This window comes from Calidris pugnax, unplaced genomic scaffold, assembly GCF_001431845.1.
Source record: "Calidris pugnax isolate Ruff unplaced genomic scaffold, ASM143184v1 scaffold76, whole genome shotgun sequence".
NCBI lineage: Eukaryota > Metazoa > Chordata > Aves > Charadriiformes > Scolopacidae > Calidris > Calidris pugnax.
Genome location: NW_015090827.1, coordinates 1,233,364 through 1,254,263, shown reverse-complemented (window position 1 = coordinate 1,254,263; position 20,900 = coordinate 1,233,364). Strand labels below are relative to the sequence as shown.

General features: G+C 47.0%; 2 protein-coding genes across 9 annotated transcripts in view; one reads left to right on the top strand and one right to left on the bottom strand.

Annotated features, from left to right (window-relative positions):
- PON2 (paraoxonase 2) overlaps positions 1 to 11,873 on the top strand; it is a 44,318-nt gene extending 32,445 nt beyond the window's left edge. The window contains exons 7-14 of the mRNA XM_014940230.1: positions 917 to 987; positions 5,827 to 5,882; positions 6,594 to 6,759; positions 7,391 to 7,517; positions 8,263 to 8,463; positions 9,097 to 9,178; positions 9,693 to 9,821; positions 11,194 to 11,873. Of these exons, the coding sequence (XP_014795716.1) occupies positions 917 to 987; positions 5,827 to 5,882; positions 6,594 to 6,759; positions 7,391 to 7,517; positions 8,263 to 8,463; positions 9,097 to 9,178; positions 9,693 to 9,821; positions 11,194 to 11,352 (991 nt within the window). The 3' untranslated portion in view covers positions 11,353 to 11,873. The remainder of the gene's footprint in view (positions 1 to 916; positions 988 to 5,826; positions 5,883 to 6,593; positions 6,760 to 7,390; positions 7,518 to 8,262; positions 8,464 to 9,096; positions 9,179 to 9,692; positions 9,822 to 11,193) is intronic.
- Positions 11,874 to 14,673: 2,800 nt separating this feature from the next.
- The window catches only part of PPP1R9A (protein phosphatase 1, regulatory subunit 9A), a 104,543-nt gene continuing 98,316 nt past the window's right edge, over positions 14,674 to 20,900 (bottom strand). For 4 of the 8 annotated variants that reach the window (XM_014940257.1, XM_014940258.1, XM_014940260.1 and 1 more), the window contains one exon: positions 14,674 to 20,717. In XM_014940257.1, the coding sequence (XP_014795743.1) occupies positions 20,583 to 20,717 (135 nt within the window). In that variant the 3' untranslated portion in view covers positions 14,674 to 20,582. Of the gene's footprint in view, positions 20,796 to 20,900 lie in introns of all 8 variants that reach the window. The other 4 variants (XM_014940262.1, XM_014940263.1, XM_014940264.1 and 1 more) reach the window with 1 other exon arrangement.

Below are 20,900 nucleotides of genomic sequence, written 5' to 3'. Positions count from 1 at the left end.
ACAGCCTCAGCGTGTGTGTATTAGAGGCATGCAAAAGAGTAAGTTTAAAAGCTTTCTTCTGGGGAAAAAGGAAAAGAAAATGAAATATTCTAGAACACTCGCTTGACGTTTTTACATAGAAACTGGACGTATTTGCTCGTGGCACCACCATGGTGACAGCCAGCAGTCCTGGTGGTGAGGTGCCTTTCGTATAGATTTGGGGACAACTTGGGATGGAGGAGATGAAGAAATGCAAACTAATGTGTGGGTACCTGGCTGTATCTGCTCGTCCAGCGGAGCCTGGGCTGGAGAGCAAATTCCGTGGCTGTTCAGGAATGAAATAATCCCTGCTGAGGGATGGTGCTCTGGCGGGTACCAGGAGAGAGGAGGAAGGGAGAGGGTAACTGCTGAACATCGTACCAGCGAGTCCCACTGTTGTTAAGGAATGGGTGGTCCTGCCTTGCAGTAACACTATCTCCACTTCTCAGTGTGGGCTAAGAAAAGGAGCAAGTGGAACTGCTGGTGGCCTGGTCACCAAATCCAGCCGGTGGGTTGGGGTAGAAGAAGGCTCCCTCTCCTCATCTGAAATGCTGGTCCCTAACTGCGGGGGCTACTATATTTAGGCGGCTGAAACCTGAAGAAAACGTGGCCGTGTTATTTTATTGTTTGAGCCGTGGTGGATCATGAAAGCTCTTTCCTGAAGCTGGTGAGCAAAGTCGGGTTCCTGCAGACATTCAGGGTGGAGAATGACCCTGCAGCCATCACAGTGATTTGGGGCAATCGCTGTTGTCAGTTCTGGGTTTTGCTTATTCAGTATTTTACAGCTGACTAGTCGCTGCGATACGGCAGACAATAAAACCAAGATAAAGCTATGCTAGGAATGTTACCTGTGTTAAAGCTGACTGTGTGCTGTTAACCCTCCTCTCTCCTCCCGCAGGAACAGACTCAACGCTTCCCGGGAAATCGCCCCAGTGTCCCCCCCGAACTGCCGGCTCATTAAAGGCATCGGTACGTGCTGGAAATAACTGAGTGCATTGCTTTTGTCTGGCCTCATTCTGCAACTGCTCCTTAAAGCCAGCTCCCAAGCCTGGTCCCGAGAGCAAAGCGCTGATTTGACTTTCATTTGTTACTTGGACTTTGAGGTAGGGACAAACTGCGGGAAGAAAATCAGACTGAGGAAACTAGCTGGCTTGGTGTGATAGGTTTTTGCCTTGGGTATTTAATGTCTCTGCTCCTTCTCTTGAAAACAAGCACATTGCAAACACTTCTCCTTCACTCAGCCACTTAGGAAGTGGTGTGGCGTTTGGATGAGGGTAGTGCTGGCTCTTCAGGTGGGTCCCATGGGTGGTCGTCAGCCGGTGGCATCCTGAAGGGTGGAAGCTTTGGGAGAAGACCATGGGTCCGTGGGGAAGCTGAGGCTGTTCCCCCTGGGAAACACTAGCTTTGGTGCCTGGTTTCAGGGAGATTTAGTTGGGAGATTTAGGTGGGGAGGTGCCAGGGGCAGGTTGTGCAACCCAGCCCTGTGGTTTCAAAGAGCAAGGGGCAATATTTGCCGTTTTGGTCTGGCTTTGGTGAAGAGGTTTCACAGGGTTGACTTTGTACTTTGGGTCATTTGTGGACCACATGGCAATGTTGCTTTGGTTTTTTTTTTTTTTTCTCTCCCTTTAGGATAACCAGAGGATAAAATGAATAGCATTGAAATTGATGGCTTTTTTGTGTCTCCCTTTCCCCCAGATTATAGTTTTTAAACTTAATACAGGCACAATGAGCTGGGGGTTTTCTCCTCCTCAGTATTTTCAGAAATGTCTTGAGTTCTGTTGAAATTTGCCTGGATTTTGGAAGTGTAAAAAGTCGTTGGGTGAGCTAAGAGCCTTGTCTTTGAGCTTGCTGAGTCACTGTGTCATCTTCATAAATCTTGCTTCTTCCTTGTGTCAGGAATCAAACATCTTTGTGAAGTCAAATTACTGCCATGAGGGAGAGGATGCAGAGTTCCTTTGCCTGAGGTTACGTGCAGAAGAAATTGCATTTGAAAAAGCTTTCCAGATGTAGCTGTAATTTACTCATACAAGACACTGAATAAATAATGCTTGTTTGATGGTGATTCATATAAAAAAATTAATTTCTGAGTAATTCTTTTCAGCATATCACTATTGCAATCTTTGCAAGACTTTTTTGCACCATGGTTGTTGAGGGAAGAAGGAAAGCTGGATATCACAATGGCAGGTGTGTTTAATTTCTGAGCAGTGTCTCCTTTTTGGAGCCTGGCATTTGCCTGGAGATCATCTTACAGAGCTTCACTTCTGCTTCTCGCTGGGCTCTTGTGCCCTTCCCTTCACCTCGCCTGGCCTTCCCTCTGCTGTTTGCAGCTTTTCAGAAAAAATTATAGTGCCAAAACTTAACTCAGCTGTGTAGGAAGCACTATCCAAACCAGGGCTTTTGCTGTGCTGGGATCTGTAAGGATGCATGGATGTGTCTGCATGGGCTTCTTGGGCCTCCTGCCTTTAAAATGCTGTTGTGACAAAGTTGAACACGTGGTCTGTCTTTATCTAATATTTGGAATAGTCCTTCTGGCCTCTTAAGTGGGACCACGGGTAATGAGCTGGACCAGCTCCAAGCAAAATAATCTTAAACTGTCCGTTCTGTCCATGGAGGAACAGGCAGCTGGTACCGTCTGCTGTAGTTATGTTAAAAGCACTGCATCCGTGGTAAAGGAAGCAAACGGAAAAATTTGCCAGTGGATCCTATCCTTTCTGCATAATTTCATCCTTTGAGTGTCTCTCTCTCTTTTTTTAAGGCCTTGATCTCTTCTGTTTTTCAAATATTGTGCAATGTAAGCACAGGTGCAAACATTGAACGAACCAGTGAAAACCTGCAGCTTGTCCTAAAGCTCAGCCACAGATATGTAGAAAAGGCTATAGTTGCAGAACAAACAGTATTTTCTGAATTATAGGAGCGTCTACTCATGTTACTGGCTTATATATAATAAACTAACCATATGTCCTGAACTAATTCCTAAAGCTCAAGAAGCTAGGATAGAAATTGCTAGAAATACTTGCACCTTGGACCGACTAATGGGCTATAGGCCAACACACTTGCTTTTGGATATGAAATCCAGGTGGGTTTTTTTTCATTAGATGCACCTGGGGAATACATCATACTAAGATAAAATGAAAATGAAAAAAAAAAAAAGGGCTTTTCTAGGGTAGCAGTGATTTTTCTCAGTATCTTTATTTTTTTTAAAATGGTACCTATTCAGATAATCCCATGGCCAAGCTGGGCTGGGTGATGCAGTTACAGAATCACAGAATCTTCTAGGTTGGAAGGGACCTTAAGGATCATCTTGTCCAACCGTCAACCTAATTTAAGTTAGGCAGTATAGTGCAGGTAACTGGCACCGAATAAATCAGTTCCTAGCTCTCCTGTCCTTTATGCCACCTCAGAGCCCCCCTGCATCGGGTCCCATGGGAGAGGCCGGGCTGTGTGTCCCCTGTCCCCTCCTGGCCACCTCGGCAGTGCCAGCTCAGCAGGATGGCCCTGGGTCAGCATCTCACTGCTCTTCCAACATACCCCAGACCTGGCCGAGAGGTGACCAGAATGTGCTTTGCTGGGCGGTTTCTTTGGAAGCAGTTGGGTGCAGGGCTCTCCCTGCCACCAGAAACTCCTGCTTTCTAATTACCCGCTCCCAATTAGCCTGCTCCTCTCTCTGCTGGCCAGGCTCACTGATTCTGTAGTGATAAATGATGGTATCTCTGATCTCTCTCTGCTGGCCAGGCTCACTGATTCTGTAGCGATAAATGATGGTATCTATCTCTGATGTCTCAGCAGCATGCTCTGCCATCAGGAGCTGTCTGTCCCGCTTACGTCACCATGGCAATGGGGCCTCTCCGCCTCGGTTCCTGTTGTTATCGTAGTTATCCTGTTGTTATCATAGTTATCCTGTCTGCAGCAATCCTGGGGATCGCCACTAACCCTGTCCCGTGGATGAGCCCAGGCGCTGTTGTTATCGTAGTTATCCTGTTGTTATCTCTGCAGCAATCCTGGGGATTGCCACTAACCCTGTCCCGTGGATGATGAGCCCAGGCTTGGAGAGACCGAGAGCTGGGGCGAGGTGTTGCTTAAACCAGGGCATGAGCTGAGCTGAAAAAGAACCCCACAAATTCAAAATTTGAGTTGGAAAACAGCAGGCTTTAAATGTCTGTGGGCACGTTGTGAAGTTCAGCCAGGCCAAGTGCGAGGTGCTGCACGTGGGTCATGGCAATCCCACCATAGGATGAGGGGGAAGGGTTTGACACTGAAAGAGGGGAGATGGAGCTGAGATGTGGGGAAGAACTTGTTTGGTGTGAGGGTGGTGAGAGCCTGGCCCAGGCTGCCCAGAGAAGCTGTGGCTGCCCCATCCCTGGAGGGGTTCAAGGGCAGGTTGGAGGGGGCTTGGAGCAACCTGGTGTGGTGGGAGGTGTCCCTGCCCAGGGCAGGGGGTGGCACTGGGGGGACTTTAAGGTCCCCAATTCTATGATTCTGTAGCCCCTGGAGGCTTGCTGAGGCTGGGGAGGAGCTGGCCTCGTCCTCTGCCCTGTCCCTCCAGGGAAAGTCCTGCAACCATGTCCAGGGCTGGGCTGAGAAGGACCTTGCCCGGGTGGATGAGTGTGGTGGTCTGAGTTCTCCCCATAAGAGCTGTTGGGCTCTTATGGGATATTTTTAGAAATTTTTACAATTTATATTTTTATTTTTAGAACGTTTAGATATTTATTGGGGTAAATTACAGCCCAGTGGAATCAGTGTCGCCATAAATGGGAGTTACAGAAAAGCACAGAATAAACCCAGCTGGAATTTGCAGATGCTGAACCCTCAGGAGGAGGTGCCAGGGATGGTGGGACCCACATGGGGTCAAGCGTGTGGTCCATGGCCAAGCAGGAGGCGGTGCAGAGAGACGGGGGAAACTGGGTGGAAAAACCTTTGTGTTGGTGGCCCTGTTAAACAGAACCTGCAGAAGAGTTTCCTCCTATAAGCAAAAGCTCCTGGGAAGGTTTAATCCAGCCACCATCTGGAAAGGGGTTTATGGTGATTGAGGGGGAGAGGGGCGGCTTCTCAGGGGAGGGGTGAAAATGTGGGACGGCAAATGGCCTTCAGTGTTGGACAAAAAGATCTAGGGAGAGTGCTTGATCAAAGCCTAAAATTGCTCTTGTGTTCTTACTAAAGGGATTTTATTATTTTATTTTATTTTATTTTATTTTATTTTATTTTATTTTTAATGTCATGTTATTTTATTTTTTATTTTATTTTTTATTTTATATTTTCCTAGCAGGGAAAAATATTATAGGAACTGGCAATATAGCAAATTATTACCTGCAGTTAAAAGTGTGGTCTAACTATTAAAACCCTTGGCTGTTAAAGATACAGTAGGTTCTCTGTCACTGGAGAGGTTTAACTAAATACTTGGCAATCCCTCTCAGTGGAGTGTCCCAGCTCAACCAAGAGAATTAGCACTCCCAATTCCCAGCGCTGCCTTATATAAGCATGCAGGCTGGGCCGTGGGTATGGTCTTGCCCTGAAAATGCCATCCCCTGGGCAAATTACTAGCTGCAGAACCCTGTCATCAAAAGTGGGATCGCCCCAGAAAGAGGTGAACCCCACTGCTATTCCCTCACCCCATGTGCTGCTGCCGCTTTTACTGCGATGGGAACTTTTCCTGCTGAGCTTCATCGCTGATTCGGTCGTGTCAGAGCAGGGCATTCATGAGGGTTGGAACTGTACAAAAAATTAGGTGGGTTTTGTGGTTTGTTTGTTTTTTGTTTTTTGTTTTTTTTGATGGGAAATGTTTAATGTCATCTGAAAACCCCTGTGTTGCAGAAACTGGTTCAGAAGACATCGACATCCTTCCCAATGGACTGGCTTTCATCAGCTCCGTAAGTGCCCGCTCCCCTTCCCCACGTAGGGGTTTTCCTGCTTCCTTATCCACTGAACCCGAGGGGAAAACTGCCAGATGGGCTCCTTTTCCTACAAGGCCGGCTCTGTAGAAACTGCCCAGACTTGTGTTGGGCTTTGCTGGTGTTTCCTTCTGCTCGAGCAAGTGCTCCTCTGGCCACCGAAGTGGTGGTGGTGGCTCAGACACACGTACCCTGTTGTGTTGGCTGTTCCACCCACACAACCTGCAATTGCTTTCATGCTGCTTGCTTGAAATGTTGACATGGTAAACCTCTCTCTCTCCTTAAGAAGGTGTGTTAATTCCCTATCCAAAAAAAGAAAAAATTAACAGATTTTGTGCCTTGATTTTGTTGCTCCTGATATTTTTTTGTTTAGCCTTCAGGACAAAGGTTTTCAAACTTTGCTTTGCAACCAGGTGATTATTTTCTAAAACAAAAGCTGGCGTTTTCACCTACATCACCCAGCCAAGGATTGCAAAATACATGCCCAAAAAATCATGAACTGTCACACTGCTGCTGTCCCCTGTAGCTTTACCACGTTGGGTGCACTCGATGGTGCCACATCTCCAGTTTGTGTGTCCCCCTCAGCGTGTCACGTTTGAGATACAGGGAGCACCCACCCTGGGGGGTGATGCTCTCCCTTCACCTCTTATCCATGAGTGACTTTTCTCATGGTTTTGATTTTACTTTTAGGGCCTAAAATACCCAGGAATAAAGAGCCTCGCACCGGACAAGCCAGGCGAAATATTTTTGATGGATTTGAACAAGGACAACCCCAGAGCAGTGGAACTGAGGATCAGCCGAGGGTTTGATCTGGCGTCGTTTAACCCGCATGGAATCAGCACCTACGTGGACAGAGGTAAGGAGGCCTTTATCTGGATGGAGGTGGTGGCTGATCTCAGCCTAAAGAGCAGGAATAGAAACCCCTTTGTGGCCTTATATTGCACCCCCAACAGCCTGCGCTCGTTGGGAGAGAAAAAGGTTTTTTGGGGCTTTTTAACTCTACTGGGCTCTTTTCTAAAGGTCAACTGCTAAAGGACATGATACCTTTGCACGTAATCTCCAACTGTCTGAGACAGAAAGATGTCCTATATATTGAAAGGAAAGAGAACACAGGAAAAGTTTGAGTTGAAAACTACAAGAAGTTTATTTTACCAATTTACATCTATCTCACCTGGGGGTCAAGGGTTTCCAGGAGATGTTTGCTTCACCAACTAGTAGTGACCAGGACAGAGGCTTTCATAGCTGACTACAAATTATCAAATTTCTAAATTAACAAATTTGTGAACTACAAATTATCAAATTTGTTGTTTATATAAGAAGCTCCACCTAAACATGGGGAGGAACTTCTTTGCTGTGAGGGTGGCAGAGCCCTGGCAGAGGCTGCCCAGGGAGGTGGTGGGGTCTCCTTCTCTGGAGACATTCAAACCCACCTGGACATGTTCCTGTTCCTGTTTTGATTTTGGCTTGGTTTTGTTTTATTTTTTAAGACAACACCGTGTACCTCTTTGTTGTGAATCATCCCCATCAGAAGAGCACAGTAGAAGTGTTTAAATTTGTAGAAGATGACAATTCTCTCGTACACCTGAAAACCATTCGACACGACCTTCTGACCAGGTATTGGAGCCAAAATCTGTCCTTCCCCAGAACAGGCTGCTTTGGTAAAATCCAAACTAGGATGATTTTGGTTTTAGGATATTATTAATATAAGATATTTTGTCTTTAACCAGCTTTCCTGTTTCTCTTACTGATTCCTTCTTATCTCTGTAATCAAAACCTGTGTTTCTTGAATCTCTTATGTAAGTGAGATCTTTAATAGTTGGATCTCTAACTCGGTGTTGAGCAATGCTGTGACCGATGCCGGTGAATTAGCTTGGCATCCATTTCTCCTTCTCTCACATAACCCACTCTGAGATCATTGCAGATATGAGCCTTCAGATATTCTATTATTCTGAATTTGCTACACTGTAAAACATACTAGCTTTTTCCTCTTTTTTTTGCATACAAAATTTTCTTGGTCTGTCCTACTGCAAAATGATCATAAGATAAAGAGAGCCTGAAAGAAAAAAAGTTGTCACAATTCCTGCCTGTTCTCTGGTTTCCAGTTGAGTGTACTCAAAAGAGAGAAGAACTTCCATGGGCATGTAGACAGGTCGCCAATCTATGGTTGTCTTCAGTGCTGCACGGTCCTGGCCCATGTAAAAGAGGACAGAAGTAGAAAGGGTCTACTGTATTTGCAGCCTCTCTATGTCTATGAGATGACCATGTCCTAGTTGGAATCTGGGCCATCCTACAACACTCCTTCCCACCTCTCATTTCAGTCTTTTACCTATTTTTCTCCCTCTCTTCTTATTTTTTTTAGTGTGAATGATATAGTAGCTATGGGACCCGACAGCTTTTATGCTACCAATGACCACTACTTCTCTGACTTCATCTTGATGTTCCTGGAGATGTTCTTGGGTTTGACTTGGTCAAACGTTGTTTACTACAGTCCAAAAGAAGTGAAAGAAGTAGCAGCTGGGTTTTATTCAGCCAACGGAATCAACATTTCACCCGACAAAAAGTAAGTTTCTCCTTGCTTCAGAATTTGTTCGATCACCCAAAAGAATCCCCAAATCCTCATTTGTACACGTGGAAAAGTGTCTAAGTTGGCTTGTGTAAGGCAAGGTGCCAGCTGTACAACGTAAGTGAGGTGAAGGGTTTGTGGAACAGAAGTTGTGTGTCTCAGTCCTTAGCTCGAGGCAATGTTTGCTGCTTTGTGTGGTGGTTTGTATGCAGTCAGATCAAACACTGCTGCATTTTACTCAGCCAGTATAGAAATGTGTGCATATTACTTGCAGGGATTAATGGGGCAGAATTTCTGACGTGGGGGATGCTCTGCACTCCCGGAGCCTGGAGGACTGAATTAGCCAGTCCTGTGGCTGAGGCAGGTGATGCGAAGTGAAAAATAAAGCAGAGTTGTGGGTCTGACAGCCCGAGCCCTGCTCTGGTGTCGCAACGGGGGAGCTGGCACAGCGTGGAGCCCCAGCAGGTTGGCTGCAGCTCAGCGCCCTGTGGCCTGCTTGCAGTGCCCGTTGCCATGCGAGAGCTGTGGGCTGGCATCCTCACGGGGAGAGCTGGGACTGCGCAGGTGGAACTGACTGGGTTTGGTGTCTGCTGACTCATACACATTGCTAAGAGGTGCTTTCTTTTGAAGGTACATCTATGTTGCAGATGTATTTGATCATAACATCCATGTTATGGAAAAACATGCTAACTGGAATTTAACCCACGTGAAGGTAAGGTGCTGCTGTTCCATATAAAAGGGGCATATATGAATTTTGGACCGAGTAGTCCCCCGTGAACGCTTGAGATTTCAGCCTGATCATGTGTTTTCTGGGTGGCTCCTGCTGTGGGTTTGCAGAGGAGCTCTCTTCATGTCTTCCACCCTCACACCAGCGACCAGAAAGGTGTCTCAGGTGTGCTGTAGAGCCACGGTGGAAGCCTGCCTCAATCAGTGCGGGTCAGTCCACAAAGCACTGCAGTAACCAACACCAGCGTAGGCGTGAATGAGCCCACGGGGCAAGCTCAGAGCAGCAAGGAGGTGTCTCATGGCATGGAGGAGGGGATGAAGCATACTGTGGGTGGAAAAAACAAACCAGCCATGAGGTAGAAAATAGTTTTTAAAAAAAATCAGTCCAAGTTTTGTCAGATGAGAGTCTTGGACAAGTCTAGTGGTTATGTTGTAGTTTGCTTCCAGGGCTTCTGATTGCTTTAACCTCTCTCTTGTTCTTTTTCCTCCATCATGGATAGGCACTGCAGCTGGACACTCTGGTTGACAACCTGTCTATTGACCCTCAGACTGGAGATATCTGGACAGGGTGTCATCCCAATGGGTTGAAGCTGTTCTACAATGATCCTGAAAATCTGCCTGCCTCTGAGGTGCGTTTTGGGAGACACTGGTGTCCTGGCTCTGTCTGTGCCAGAAGGCTGCTCTGTCAAATCCCCCTGGTGTAACTTTGCGGTATAGACTCATAGAATGGTTTGGGTTGGAAGGGATCTTAAAGATCATTGAGTTCCAACCCTGTGCCCTGGGCAGGGACACCTCCCACCACACCAGGTTGCCCCAAGCCCCCTCCAACCTGGCCTTGATCCCCTCCAGGGATGGGGCAGCCACAGCTTCTCTGGGCAACCTGGGCCAGGCTCTCACCACCCTCACACCAAAGAACTTCTTCCCCACATCTCAGCTCCATCTCCCCTCTTTCAGTGTCAAGTCCTTCCCCCTCATCCTATGGCTCCCCTCCCCATCTCCCCTGGAGCCCCTTTGGGGACTGGAAGGGGCACTAAAGTCTCCTCAGAACCTTCTCTTCTCCAGGCTGAAGACCCCCCCAACTGTCTCAGCCTGTCCTCTTATGTAGAGGAGAGCCTGCCCAGCCTGTGTGAAAGCAAAGGCTGAGCTGGTGCCCACCTTACAGCTCCTGCTCTCCAGTGGGAAGCCTGAGCAGCACATACTCACTAACAAACACCGATTCAGATCCTTAGGAGACAAGTGAATGGTTTCCACCCAGCAGCTCAGTCGCGCTGGACTCCTCAGGCTGGTTTCTGTGCAGCTGTGACTGCGCAATCAGATTTTGATGAACTGTGTTAATTACCGAGCCGGCACCTCTTTGCCAAACAAAAAAAGTAATTGAGTGAGTGCAAAGCACTCAGCAGAAGCGTTCGCCCGGGAGTGATTTATCTGTGCAAGTGTGGCTCATCAGCAGGTGACACTGCAATTATTCTTCCCTTCTGCAATCAATGGGATACTGGCATCAGCGCAGGTCGCTGGTTGGAGCCTGTTTGGTTTCAACTTTCCCATAAGATGCTTTTCAACATTATCCTGTTCAACAGCAGTAGATTTAAGGTACTAGAATCATAGGATGGTTCGGGTTGGAAGGGACCTTAAAGATCATCAAGTTCCAACCCCATAACTAAGCCCTTTTTTTGTCTGGAAAAAGCATGAAAATAAGATGATGTTGAGTAATTTCTAGGCTGGAGAAAACCGTGCACATGCTTAGAGCTGGGGGTGGCTGCCTGCCTTCCTTCCTTGCTGGGGTGGAGTCTCTATTGCACAACCACTTAAAAAAATATAATGGGTCTTCATGGACCACGCTTGACTGGAGCAGAAATTGTGGCCCTATCACAGGAATCACCTGGTTGCAGTTATCAGCAGCTGATGAACCAAGCTAATTTGTTTAAATTAACACCCCTTCCTGGGTGGAGGGTCTCCACCTGCGGCCGTTTTCAGCAGATACATCCCTCCTTCCCCGGGCAGGTCCTGCGCATCCAGAACATCCTCTCGGAGGAGCCGGTGGTGACCCGCGTCTACGCCGACAACGGCTCTGTGCTGCAGGGGACCTCGGTGGCATCCGTCTACCAGGGGCAGCTGCTCATCGGCACCGTCTTCCACAGAGCTCTCCACTGCCAGCTATAGCTCCTCCGGCGGGTAAGGCCTGCTGCCCTGGAAGGGGTTGGATCCCTTGGCAACGCGCTTCGTTTCCACTAGATTTCCTAACGACAGGACTGTTCCAGTAGAGGTGAGCTTGACTCATGGAAACCTAGCGTAGCCTTCCTCTCCCAAACGAGAGTCTCATGCCATAGTAAAGGAAATGGAACCGAAGGTGAGAAATTAGTTAATCTGTGTGTGGCGGAGGACCCTGTGTCAGCAGCAGAGGGTAACCGTGACGTTCAAATGCGGATTACAGATGACTAAGATGTCAGACACTGAATTATCTGTTGCAACTGGATTTCTGCTGTTTGTTTTTGTTTTCCCCTGAAGAAAAATGGTTTTGTAAAAGAGAATTGCTAACTGCCAGCGTGGTGTGTGCTTTCTTGTCAACAGCCTTTTGGCTTCCCCAGGGATTGTGCGAAGGGCTCTTCTTCTGAACCTTCCTGTTGGCTTTTCCTGGCACTTCTAAAATAAGTGGAAGGAGAATAAATGTTATTTCAGTCTCATTTCTTCCCTTTTTCCCCTTTAAGCCATTTCCTGATGTTACTTTAGTTTCATTAATTTGTCTTAGTCCTACTGAGAAAAGAGGAGGGGGCATCACTTTGGAGTGGTTTCTTAATGAGTCTTCAAAGGGAGTTTTAAAAAAGGCCTTTTTTCTTCTTAAAGAGTGGGCACTGACTCCCGAGCACCTTCAGTGAAAAGTGCATTGGCAATTACTGTCTGTCACAGCAAAGGGAGCATTTCTGGGTGCTCTGCCACCGTGATTACCCCCAGGTGTGGGTCACGGATGGGTCTTCTGTGTTTGACTTCCAGTTCCTACAGAGCTGATTCCCACTGGGCACCACATCTGCCCGGCTTTTAAATCCCTCCAGGGATGGTGACTCCACCACTGCCCTGGGCAGCCTCTTCCAAGGCTTAATAACGCTTTCCATATAAATTTTTTTCCCTAATATCCATCCTAAACCTCCCCTGGCACAACTTGAGGCCGTTTCCTCTTGTCCCATTGCCTGTTCCTGGGGCGCAGAGACCGACCCCCCTTGGCTACCCCCTCCTTTCAGGGAGTTGGAGAGAGTGAGAAGGTCTCCCCTCAGCCTCCTTTTCTCCAGGCTGAACACCCCCAGCTCCCTCAGCCTCTCCTCACAAGACTTGGTCTCCAGACCCCTCACCAGCTCCATTGCCCTTCTCTGGACCCGCTCCATCACCTCAGTGTCTTTCCACCTTCCCTGAACCCCGTATCATGCTGTGATTCTGTAGCAACAGCGATTGCTGCTGTTTGTGATGTTTCCTGTACAGACACCACATGCTGCAGGTGGCCAGGGATGGGTCGAGGAGGAGACATGAGCTTTGCGAGCCACCATGGGGCTGAATGACCCTGTCCCTTGGACACGATAGGGCACGAGTGGGTCCATGCATAAACCGTGCTCTCCAAAGTGCCCATGGTTCATTTGGGGACTGGAGCACTGCCCAGGGTCTGCCGCCTGCCAGCCTTTGGAGGTGTTGGTGATGGGGTCCCATCCCTTTGGGTCACAGCTTCACGTCTTTCTCTACCCCTGGCATGCAGAGAGGAGCCCACCCTGAAGGAGGGGCAGCTTTTGTCCCGTCCCTTTGCTGGACTCACCTTTGGCATCACCAAGCCCCCGAGAAGGTGATTTACTGCAGTTCTGGGTTTGAAGCTCCTTCCTCAGCGATGTCTCTCCCTGCAGGACGTTTCCAGCTTCCCCGGGAAGCACCGTGCTTTCCTGCAGGAACCTGTAATCCCTTTTCAGCCCCGAGGAACAGAGGTTGTCCCTGGAGCCCAGGCAGAAAAACACTGCTCTGAAGGAAGTTCTCACAATAAGGAGAGGCTGGGCAATTAACTGGTTCACAATCAGCCATCAGCATTCTGCACTAGCATTTAAAAGTAATTATTTTAGGCTTGTGCCACTCTTTGTTCTCAAGTAAATTAAGTGCTGACCAGTCCCTCTGCCGGGGCTGGGTTTGCTCTGTGGCTGCAAGAGCCGGTGTTTTCCTCAGCAGGGGCAGAAAAAAACCCAACAAAACACTAATTTCATGTTTCCCAGCAGCTTAGAACATCTTCAAATGAGCAAATCTACATGTTGTTTGACAAGGTCCAACTTCTACTTTTTTTTTTGGTTTTGGCTTTTCAGAAAATAAAATAATATGTTCACTCATCACTGAATTTTTTTTAATTTTTTTCTTTTTTTTTTTTTCCCTCTTTTTTTAAACTATTTTTGTACTGAAGCTTTTCCCAGCAGCCTGTCTGCAGACGTGCCAGCGATGGGCCTTACCTTCCCCTAAAGCATTTGAGAGGAGAGGGATTGCAGGAGGATTTAGTACCTGCTATTGCTAAAATAGTGACGTTTTGAATTTTAACCCCAGGCGAGGAGGGTGGGAAGCCTGTTGCCAACCTCCCCAGGGGTGTCCCAGCCTCCCAGTGTGGAGGTGGGAATTGGGACCAGGCCACCGTGAATTACAGCAGTGTGGGGTGGGACATTCTACGCGTCAGCCGTGGGCTAACAGCCTCTTAATACGCCTATTTTAATGCAGATAATAATTTTATGGATTGTGGACTCGACTCACCTTCCTGCAGCTGGTGGTGATGTTAGCAGAAAGCAAGATTTATGGTTCAGGCACCAAGGAAAGGCAGAGGGGGTTGGAGAGATTAAACGCAGAGTATTTGGCCTAGATTCTGCCAGATGGAAATCCACCCAAAGGACGGCACAAATTGGACAGTCTGTGCCCTCTGCTTTGGTAAAAACATATAAATAATAAAGATACATTAAATGCATTCAGCAGAAGAACCGCTGCATTTTGAATGCAAAAAAATCCCCGTTACAACTAGTCTATCCTTGAGCCTAAAATGTTTTAAATACCAAAATCAATCCAGGTCTTTTAAACACACACACACTGACCAGCATCAGCAGGAAGGCAGCCCGTTCTTTACATCAATCTGCAACAAATTGCAAAACATTTTTACATCAATCTGCAACGTTTTGTCTGCACATGAAAAAAAAACAACCATTCTGTTTCCTTACTCTATATTTTTTTTTTTCGCTTCTTTTTACATAATTACAGATTGTAAACAAGATCTGCTCAGAGGCCGGAGAACCATGCCAATTTGGCCAACAGCTGGGATTGAAATAATCTGTGGCTGTGAGCAGGGGGAAGGGAAGCACAAACAGGGTGTACCCCCATCTCCCACCCCCCCGGGGCAGCAGCCACCGTCCCCTTTATCACTCACCCTTGATCCTGGCTTCTGGAAGGAGCAGCACGTTGGGCAGGAAAGTCAGGACTCGATACAGATTCTAATAAAGATTCAGGATTTCTCATTTTATTGCATTCGTTGTCTAACAACAATAATACTCATTGGCAAGAAATTTATTTACACTTAACAAATTAACTTTAAACCACAAGGCTCTGTCGTTTGTATTTAAACTGTAAGAAAACAAAGGGCCACCATGATGTTTGGTTTCGATGTCTCCCAATAACTAAATATTAACCCAAGTTATTCTGGGGAAAAACTCAACAATCTAGAGAAGTTCATACCAACCAAGCACAAGATAACAAGCTCAGACATGGCACTACTGTGTCTTTCATGCAGATGATCCGACACCAAGATGTACAAACAAAAAAGTTCAGGATAACATGCACTTCATATACATTTGACCTCTTTGAAAAAAAAAAAAAAAAGAAAAAGGAAAAAAAAAATATATTGAAGCGCAACCACCTCTTTAACCATATAAAAACAATGTAAGAAGCCAGTTTTTACAGTGAGCACAGTGCATTTTAGCCCTCTGGCTGCCTGGTTTTCCAGCAACGTGTCCATCGCCCGGCAGTGACCAGGGAGTGACCGTCACGGTGTGATGGGAAAATACAAAAGCTGTTGTTGGGACAGTAAATGTGTGTGGGAAAGAGAGTCAGGAGAGGTTCACTCTGCTCTCCCGGCTCCCAAATGAGCCTTTCCTCCTTACCTCTGCTGCCCTGGCATTCCCCTTCCCTTTGGAACAGGCAGCTCCAGGCACCACCACCAAACCCCCCAGTGCTTACCATTCGCCCATCTTTCAAACCACGGCTCAACACCCACAGTGAAAGTCCCACCATTCCTGCTGCCAGCTGCTGGCAGAAAGCTCCTTTTATAACGAGGGATCTGAGGGCTCAGTGTCACGACGGAGGTGTCACAGCTCTGAAAAATCAGTTTTACAGTGGGAAAAAGTACATCCGGGAGGATGACAAAAGGGGTTGTGCCATCTGCAGATGACCCACGCTGCGCTGAGTGGGTAAAGCCACCTCGGATGCCCCTCACTCCTGCTCAAAAAGGAGCTGCTGAAAGCGCTCCAACAGAAATCAAAGTTAGGGTTAAAAAGAGGAAGAAAAGGTTTCCTTCCTTGAATACTAAAAAACCTCCAAGAGACCAATCCTGCCAACTTCCCACCCTAAAAAAACAACCCGAGGACGACATGCAGGAGGACCTGCAGGGGATCTGTCTACAGTTTTAACACAACTTTAAAAATCTTCTCATCTGCAAAAATCTGTGAAACCCCCAGAAAGAAGAGCGAGCAAAGCTGCCAGCGGAGAGTGGGGCGAGCACACCGGGGAGACACAGGGGGTGGGCTCTGCCCCCCCGAGCTCCATTCAAAGAGGGAATCAAGCCACAGGATTGCCAAAAAGACCAATCGATGTCATTATTTTCAATCACTGATTTAACAAAACTAAACCCAAACCATCAAACTGCTCTGCGCACTCTGCCCATTTTGACTATTAAAGACTTACAACTTCACTAACGATGCGCTGCTTTTTTCAAATGTCTGTTTTTTTCAGTGTTCTGGACCAGGACACAGGTTTCCTGAGGTTTTCAAGTGAGGGAGAGCACAGAATAAGGGAAATGCCATTAACAGGGCCCAGCCCCTCTATTGCTTACTTTGAGGGTAGCGCAGGGGACCAGGCAACACCTACAAAGAGCAAGATCAGGTTTTGCTTTTACTTCGACAACATTTTCTCTCAGTAATCTCATGGCTAAGAAATCAACACAAGACTTAATTCTTGCAAACTTCCCCAAAATGTCAGCCCTGAGAACTGCAACAGAGGGCAGTACGGATTCCGTAACCAACTGCAGCTAAACCCGTGCGAATCTTTCCTTTCCATTTTCGGTGCTGTGAGGGCACCTGGAATGGTACTTCTTGGCCAGACACAACTAGACGATGGTCATCGTCCATCCAACTGTGGAACTGGATTCTGCACCAGTAACAAGAGTGGCATTTCTTTCTCCGACTTGACAGCAGGACACAATTCAATATCTCACAAAGCACACACCATTGCCCACCCCTCGCTCACCAGCACGTGAGGAGGGAGATGAAGGTGGAGGAGGCTTTGAGGGAAAGCAACGAAGGACGAGGAAGCCCCCGTGCCCAGTGCCAAGCCAATGTCAATGTCAATGACATTGTCAATGAGAGCCTGGCAAGCGTCAGAGGAAAGCTGTGCAGTGATTCTTGCAAAAGCTCAATGTTTGTGGTATCCCTGCAGCTGAGCAGTCGTAGCACAATAGATCCCTATGCAAAAAAATGTAACAAGCTGGAAAAAATGCAGAAGCATTTGTACACACTGAGATACAAACGTCACTTAACTCTGTTCATCTTTTAATACTGGCTTTTGTCCCGCTGTGGGATTCCAACCTTCGGTCTAGGACAGGCTCCACTTGCCGTGATGACCAGCAGAGCTGCTCGGAGTGGTGGGTGAAATGCCAGCAGCAGGGAATACCCTGGGAATGGCAGGGAACAGGTTGGGCTCCTGCCCCATCTCTTGGTCCCCATACACCCGGGCAGACTGAAACCGAAGTGGGGAGTTTTAGCATGTACGTGGTGTGGAGCAGCACCCCTGGTGGGAAGATACTGGCTGGAAGGGAGTCACATCCCTGATCTGGGCAGAGCAAGGAGCCACCCCGCTCTCCAGAACCTCAGTAAAAACACCAGCACTCCTAGGAATAAAGTAACTTGAGTGCTCTATCTTTTATTTCCTATTTTTCAGAGTTCCATCTTTTCCTAGTTCTCCTCTCCTCACCTAAGAGGCTCGGTATCTCCACAGCCTGGCAATACCCCAGCAACGAGCAGGACGAGGGCTTACAGAGCTGGCCAACATGGTGAGCAGGGGGAAGTGAACCCCACCAAGGGGTAAGGATGACAGGGACGCAGAGCCAGAGGCGTGGGGACACCAGCACAGAGGTTTATCAGTGTCTGGATCCATCAATGCATTAGAATTGCTTTAGCTCCACAAATAAATGGGCAAAAGTAGGCGCCAGCTACATCTGCAGGGGAGCCCGAAAAGACAGTCCTTCAGTCACTGAGCGTGGAGTATTTGTCTCCTGTTATTAAACAAACCCCCACCTTAGTCTGACTTGGCACTGCTCTAAGGGAAGTTCAAGTTCAGAACGATGAGACATCCCTATCTCATGTACGTCACCACGCGATACAAGGGGGAAATGCGCAACACAACGCTGAAGGTACCACGGACCAGCGACAGGAGCTTCAAACCCCAAACCCCACCGGTCCTTCCACCTCTTACTCCCAGAAAGGAGCCACCCGACTTAAGAAAAGGAACCACGTAAATCTCTTTTATCACAGAAAGAAGAGCAAAACTCTTGACATGGCTTGGTTTGCTTAGTTTTCACGTGCTGATCAAAATGCATTTTATGCTTCTGTTTTCAATTTAAGCTACTGGTTTGTTTTTTTTTCAGCTAGGTTTTTGTTGTGGGTTTTGTTATGGGTTTTTTTTTTTACTCCGAGAATTACAAAATAACATTACCACAAAGCAATAAAAAAACCCTGAATACTTAAAGAACTTAAGTTGAATTAGCTATTCCGCAGAGTAAGACTGATTTGTGGAGAGCTTAACTAGGCACTGTTCTAAGTAGCAACAATGAAAACTCAGTGTATAATGCAAACCGCCTGCTCAGGTTTCTAGGAAAACAAAGAACATAAAACAGGGACATCACCTTAGATTACTATATACAACCACTTAAACATTACTACAATGTAAACATAATTTAAAAACAAAATCACCATTGAATGCGTTTATCAACATCGTATTTAAAACATTAAATTTCCAGTTTCTTTCGGATAACCTCTCTGACTCAGGTGGAACAGAGCAGTAGCTTTACGACGCCGTTAAAAATCTGTGTAATTTTTCTCCTACAAAGAGTGCAGAAAGACTCACTGCAATGTGGAATTCTTGTTAGCAGGTGCATTTTTTTTTGCCAGTGGTCTGTCTCAAGAAATGTATCACAAGAAATAGCAGGAAGTAGCTTCTTACAGCAATTTCATCTTTAGATCTGAATAATATGTACATCAGAAACTTGTAGAAATCGGATTTGGAAGGAACAATAACGCTAATACTAAGTAGCTCTGGTGTGTATTAGTTTTGAACAAACGAGCCTCTTTCCGTTTACAGACCATTTTATATGTCAAAGGAATTATTAGGATCAAAAGAAATTTAACTATAAATATTTCTCCCCAACTGCTTCAAATCAGAGAACTTTACAGACACAGATACAAATGTCATAAAGGACGGAGCAGAAGAGAAGCCAAGCCAAACCAGAACAAACATTTCCTTCGAAAGAATTCAATATTTGGATTTTTTTTTTTTTTTTTTTTTTAGACTGGAAAAATTTTTAAGCTCAAGACTCAAACTTTGCATCAACACCCTAACCAATTCCTGGGCTGGCATGGGGAGATGACGACGGCAACTTCCCAGAGGCACGGGAGGGAAGCCGTGTCTCAAGGATAAAGGTTGCTGTGTGGCCAGCTTTGGCTACAGAGCAGCAAGAGAACGCCTCCAGCTCCTCCCTGTGGGTATTTGCCTGTTGTCTGTCCCTTCTTTTGAAGAAATATTGACTATTTTAATACCGCCCTTAAGAGGCAGTAACACCATGCCGTGTGAGCTACACACTGGCACAGTCAACGCTCCACCGATGGCCTCACAGAGCAGGACAACAGGGATCTCTGAAGGACGTGATACCACCACTTCTAAGCCATCAAAACACTCTACAGCCTATGCCCAAAACTTCACCTTTTGGTAGGGATATTCTTTAAACGGGTCAATCAGAACAGTTAATATATGGCAGCTTTGGATTTAGCAACCTTCACCTCCACGGCAGCACTAATCTTAACAGCAATGTCCTCAAATTCACATTAACCAGAATCCCTCCTCTTCCTCTTCTTAAAGTGCACTTCTGTAAAAACTGAAAATCTTCAGCAAACTCAAGTTTGCCAATCGTTTCCGACACCGGCACAGCACAAAACTGATTCTCCCAATGCTTACTGCAGAATGGGTCTGACGACGTGGTGTTTTTCTTGGGAAAACAAAACCTCAAAACAAATTAAGCCCAGTTTCCTGTTGAAAACACATGAGAACGGAAGCAGAGTGTGCTATAAGAAAGTTGCCTACACACTGGGAGCACGATGAAATTTATACAGATCTATGCGCTGTGCTCTAGTTAGAAATTCATCCTTGCTCAGATATCCACAGGATAAATGTTATCCTCAGATTTCTGTGTAAACCCACATAATCGTTTAAGGCTTTGCCTCCTTCCTGGATTAACTATTGTACAGTCAACAGAAAGAGTGTCACCTACTGTCTTTCTCCCAGGGGGTATCGACTCTCCTGGCTTTATCTCCAGTGTATAAGAAGTCACCCAACAGTTGTGTTTCCGGAGCAGCGTGGGTGGGAGGTGATGAGGGGAGATGAAAGGTCCTCCAGCGGGTGGAACCGGGTACCCAAACTCCACAAAGACGCTGAATTTCCAGTTGGGAAGTGAAGTGGCTCCCACGGGCCGCCCCGCTGGGGAGAGGGGGAGCAGAGGACCCCGCTCCTCGGCATCACGCTGGTTCCTGCAGCGACCCAACGCACGCCGCTCAACAGAGAAGGGGAGTTGGGAAGGAGAACACCGCCACACGGAGAGGAGATCTGTCAGCTCTCAGCAACAAGGGAACGCACCGAGGGGCTGGGGGTGGTTTCACAGGGCAACAACGACGAGTGTGGACTGGAGATGAGGGAAAATAAACCTACACCCTGGAGATTTCCATAGTCCTCCTGCGCACAGCCCCGGCCCTCTGCACACACTCCCAGTAATGAGGGCAGGAAAGCTGAAGGGGCACCAGGCTGGGTACGAGTTCCTCTCCCCTTGGCCTGCCCCCACCTCCCCAGCTTTTCCCAGCTCCGGCTGGTCACTGCTCGTTAGTGCCCTCTGTCACATCTGATGAAGGCTTCTCTGCTTTCTTCGATTTCCTCTGCAGCTGCTCTTGTTCCTTCTTCCGAAGCTTTTCCCTTTGCTTCTCCATTTTCTCTTGAGCTTTGCGAGCCTTCTCCAGGGATGCTTTCATTTCCTTTAGCTTTTTTTTAATGATTGCTCTGTCCTGGGAAGATGTTATACCAAGAGCCTGAGGTGGAGGAAACAGAATTAAAAAAGAAAAATCATTTCATACAGTTTATCACATTTTTTTTTTCATATTCTGATAATAACTCTTCTGAGGTAGAAGACTGTA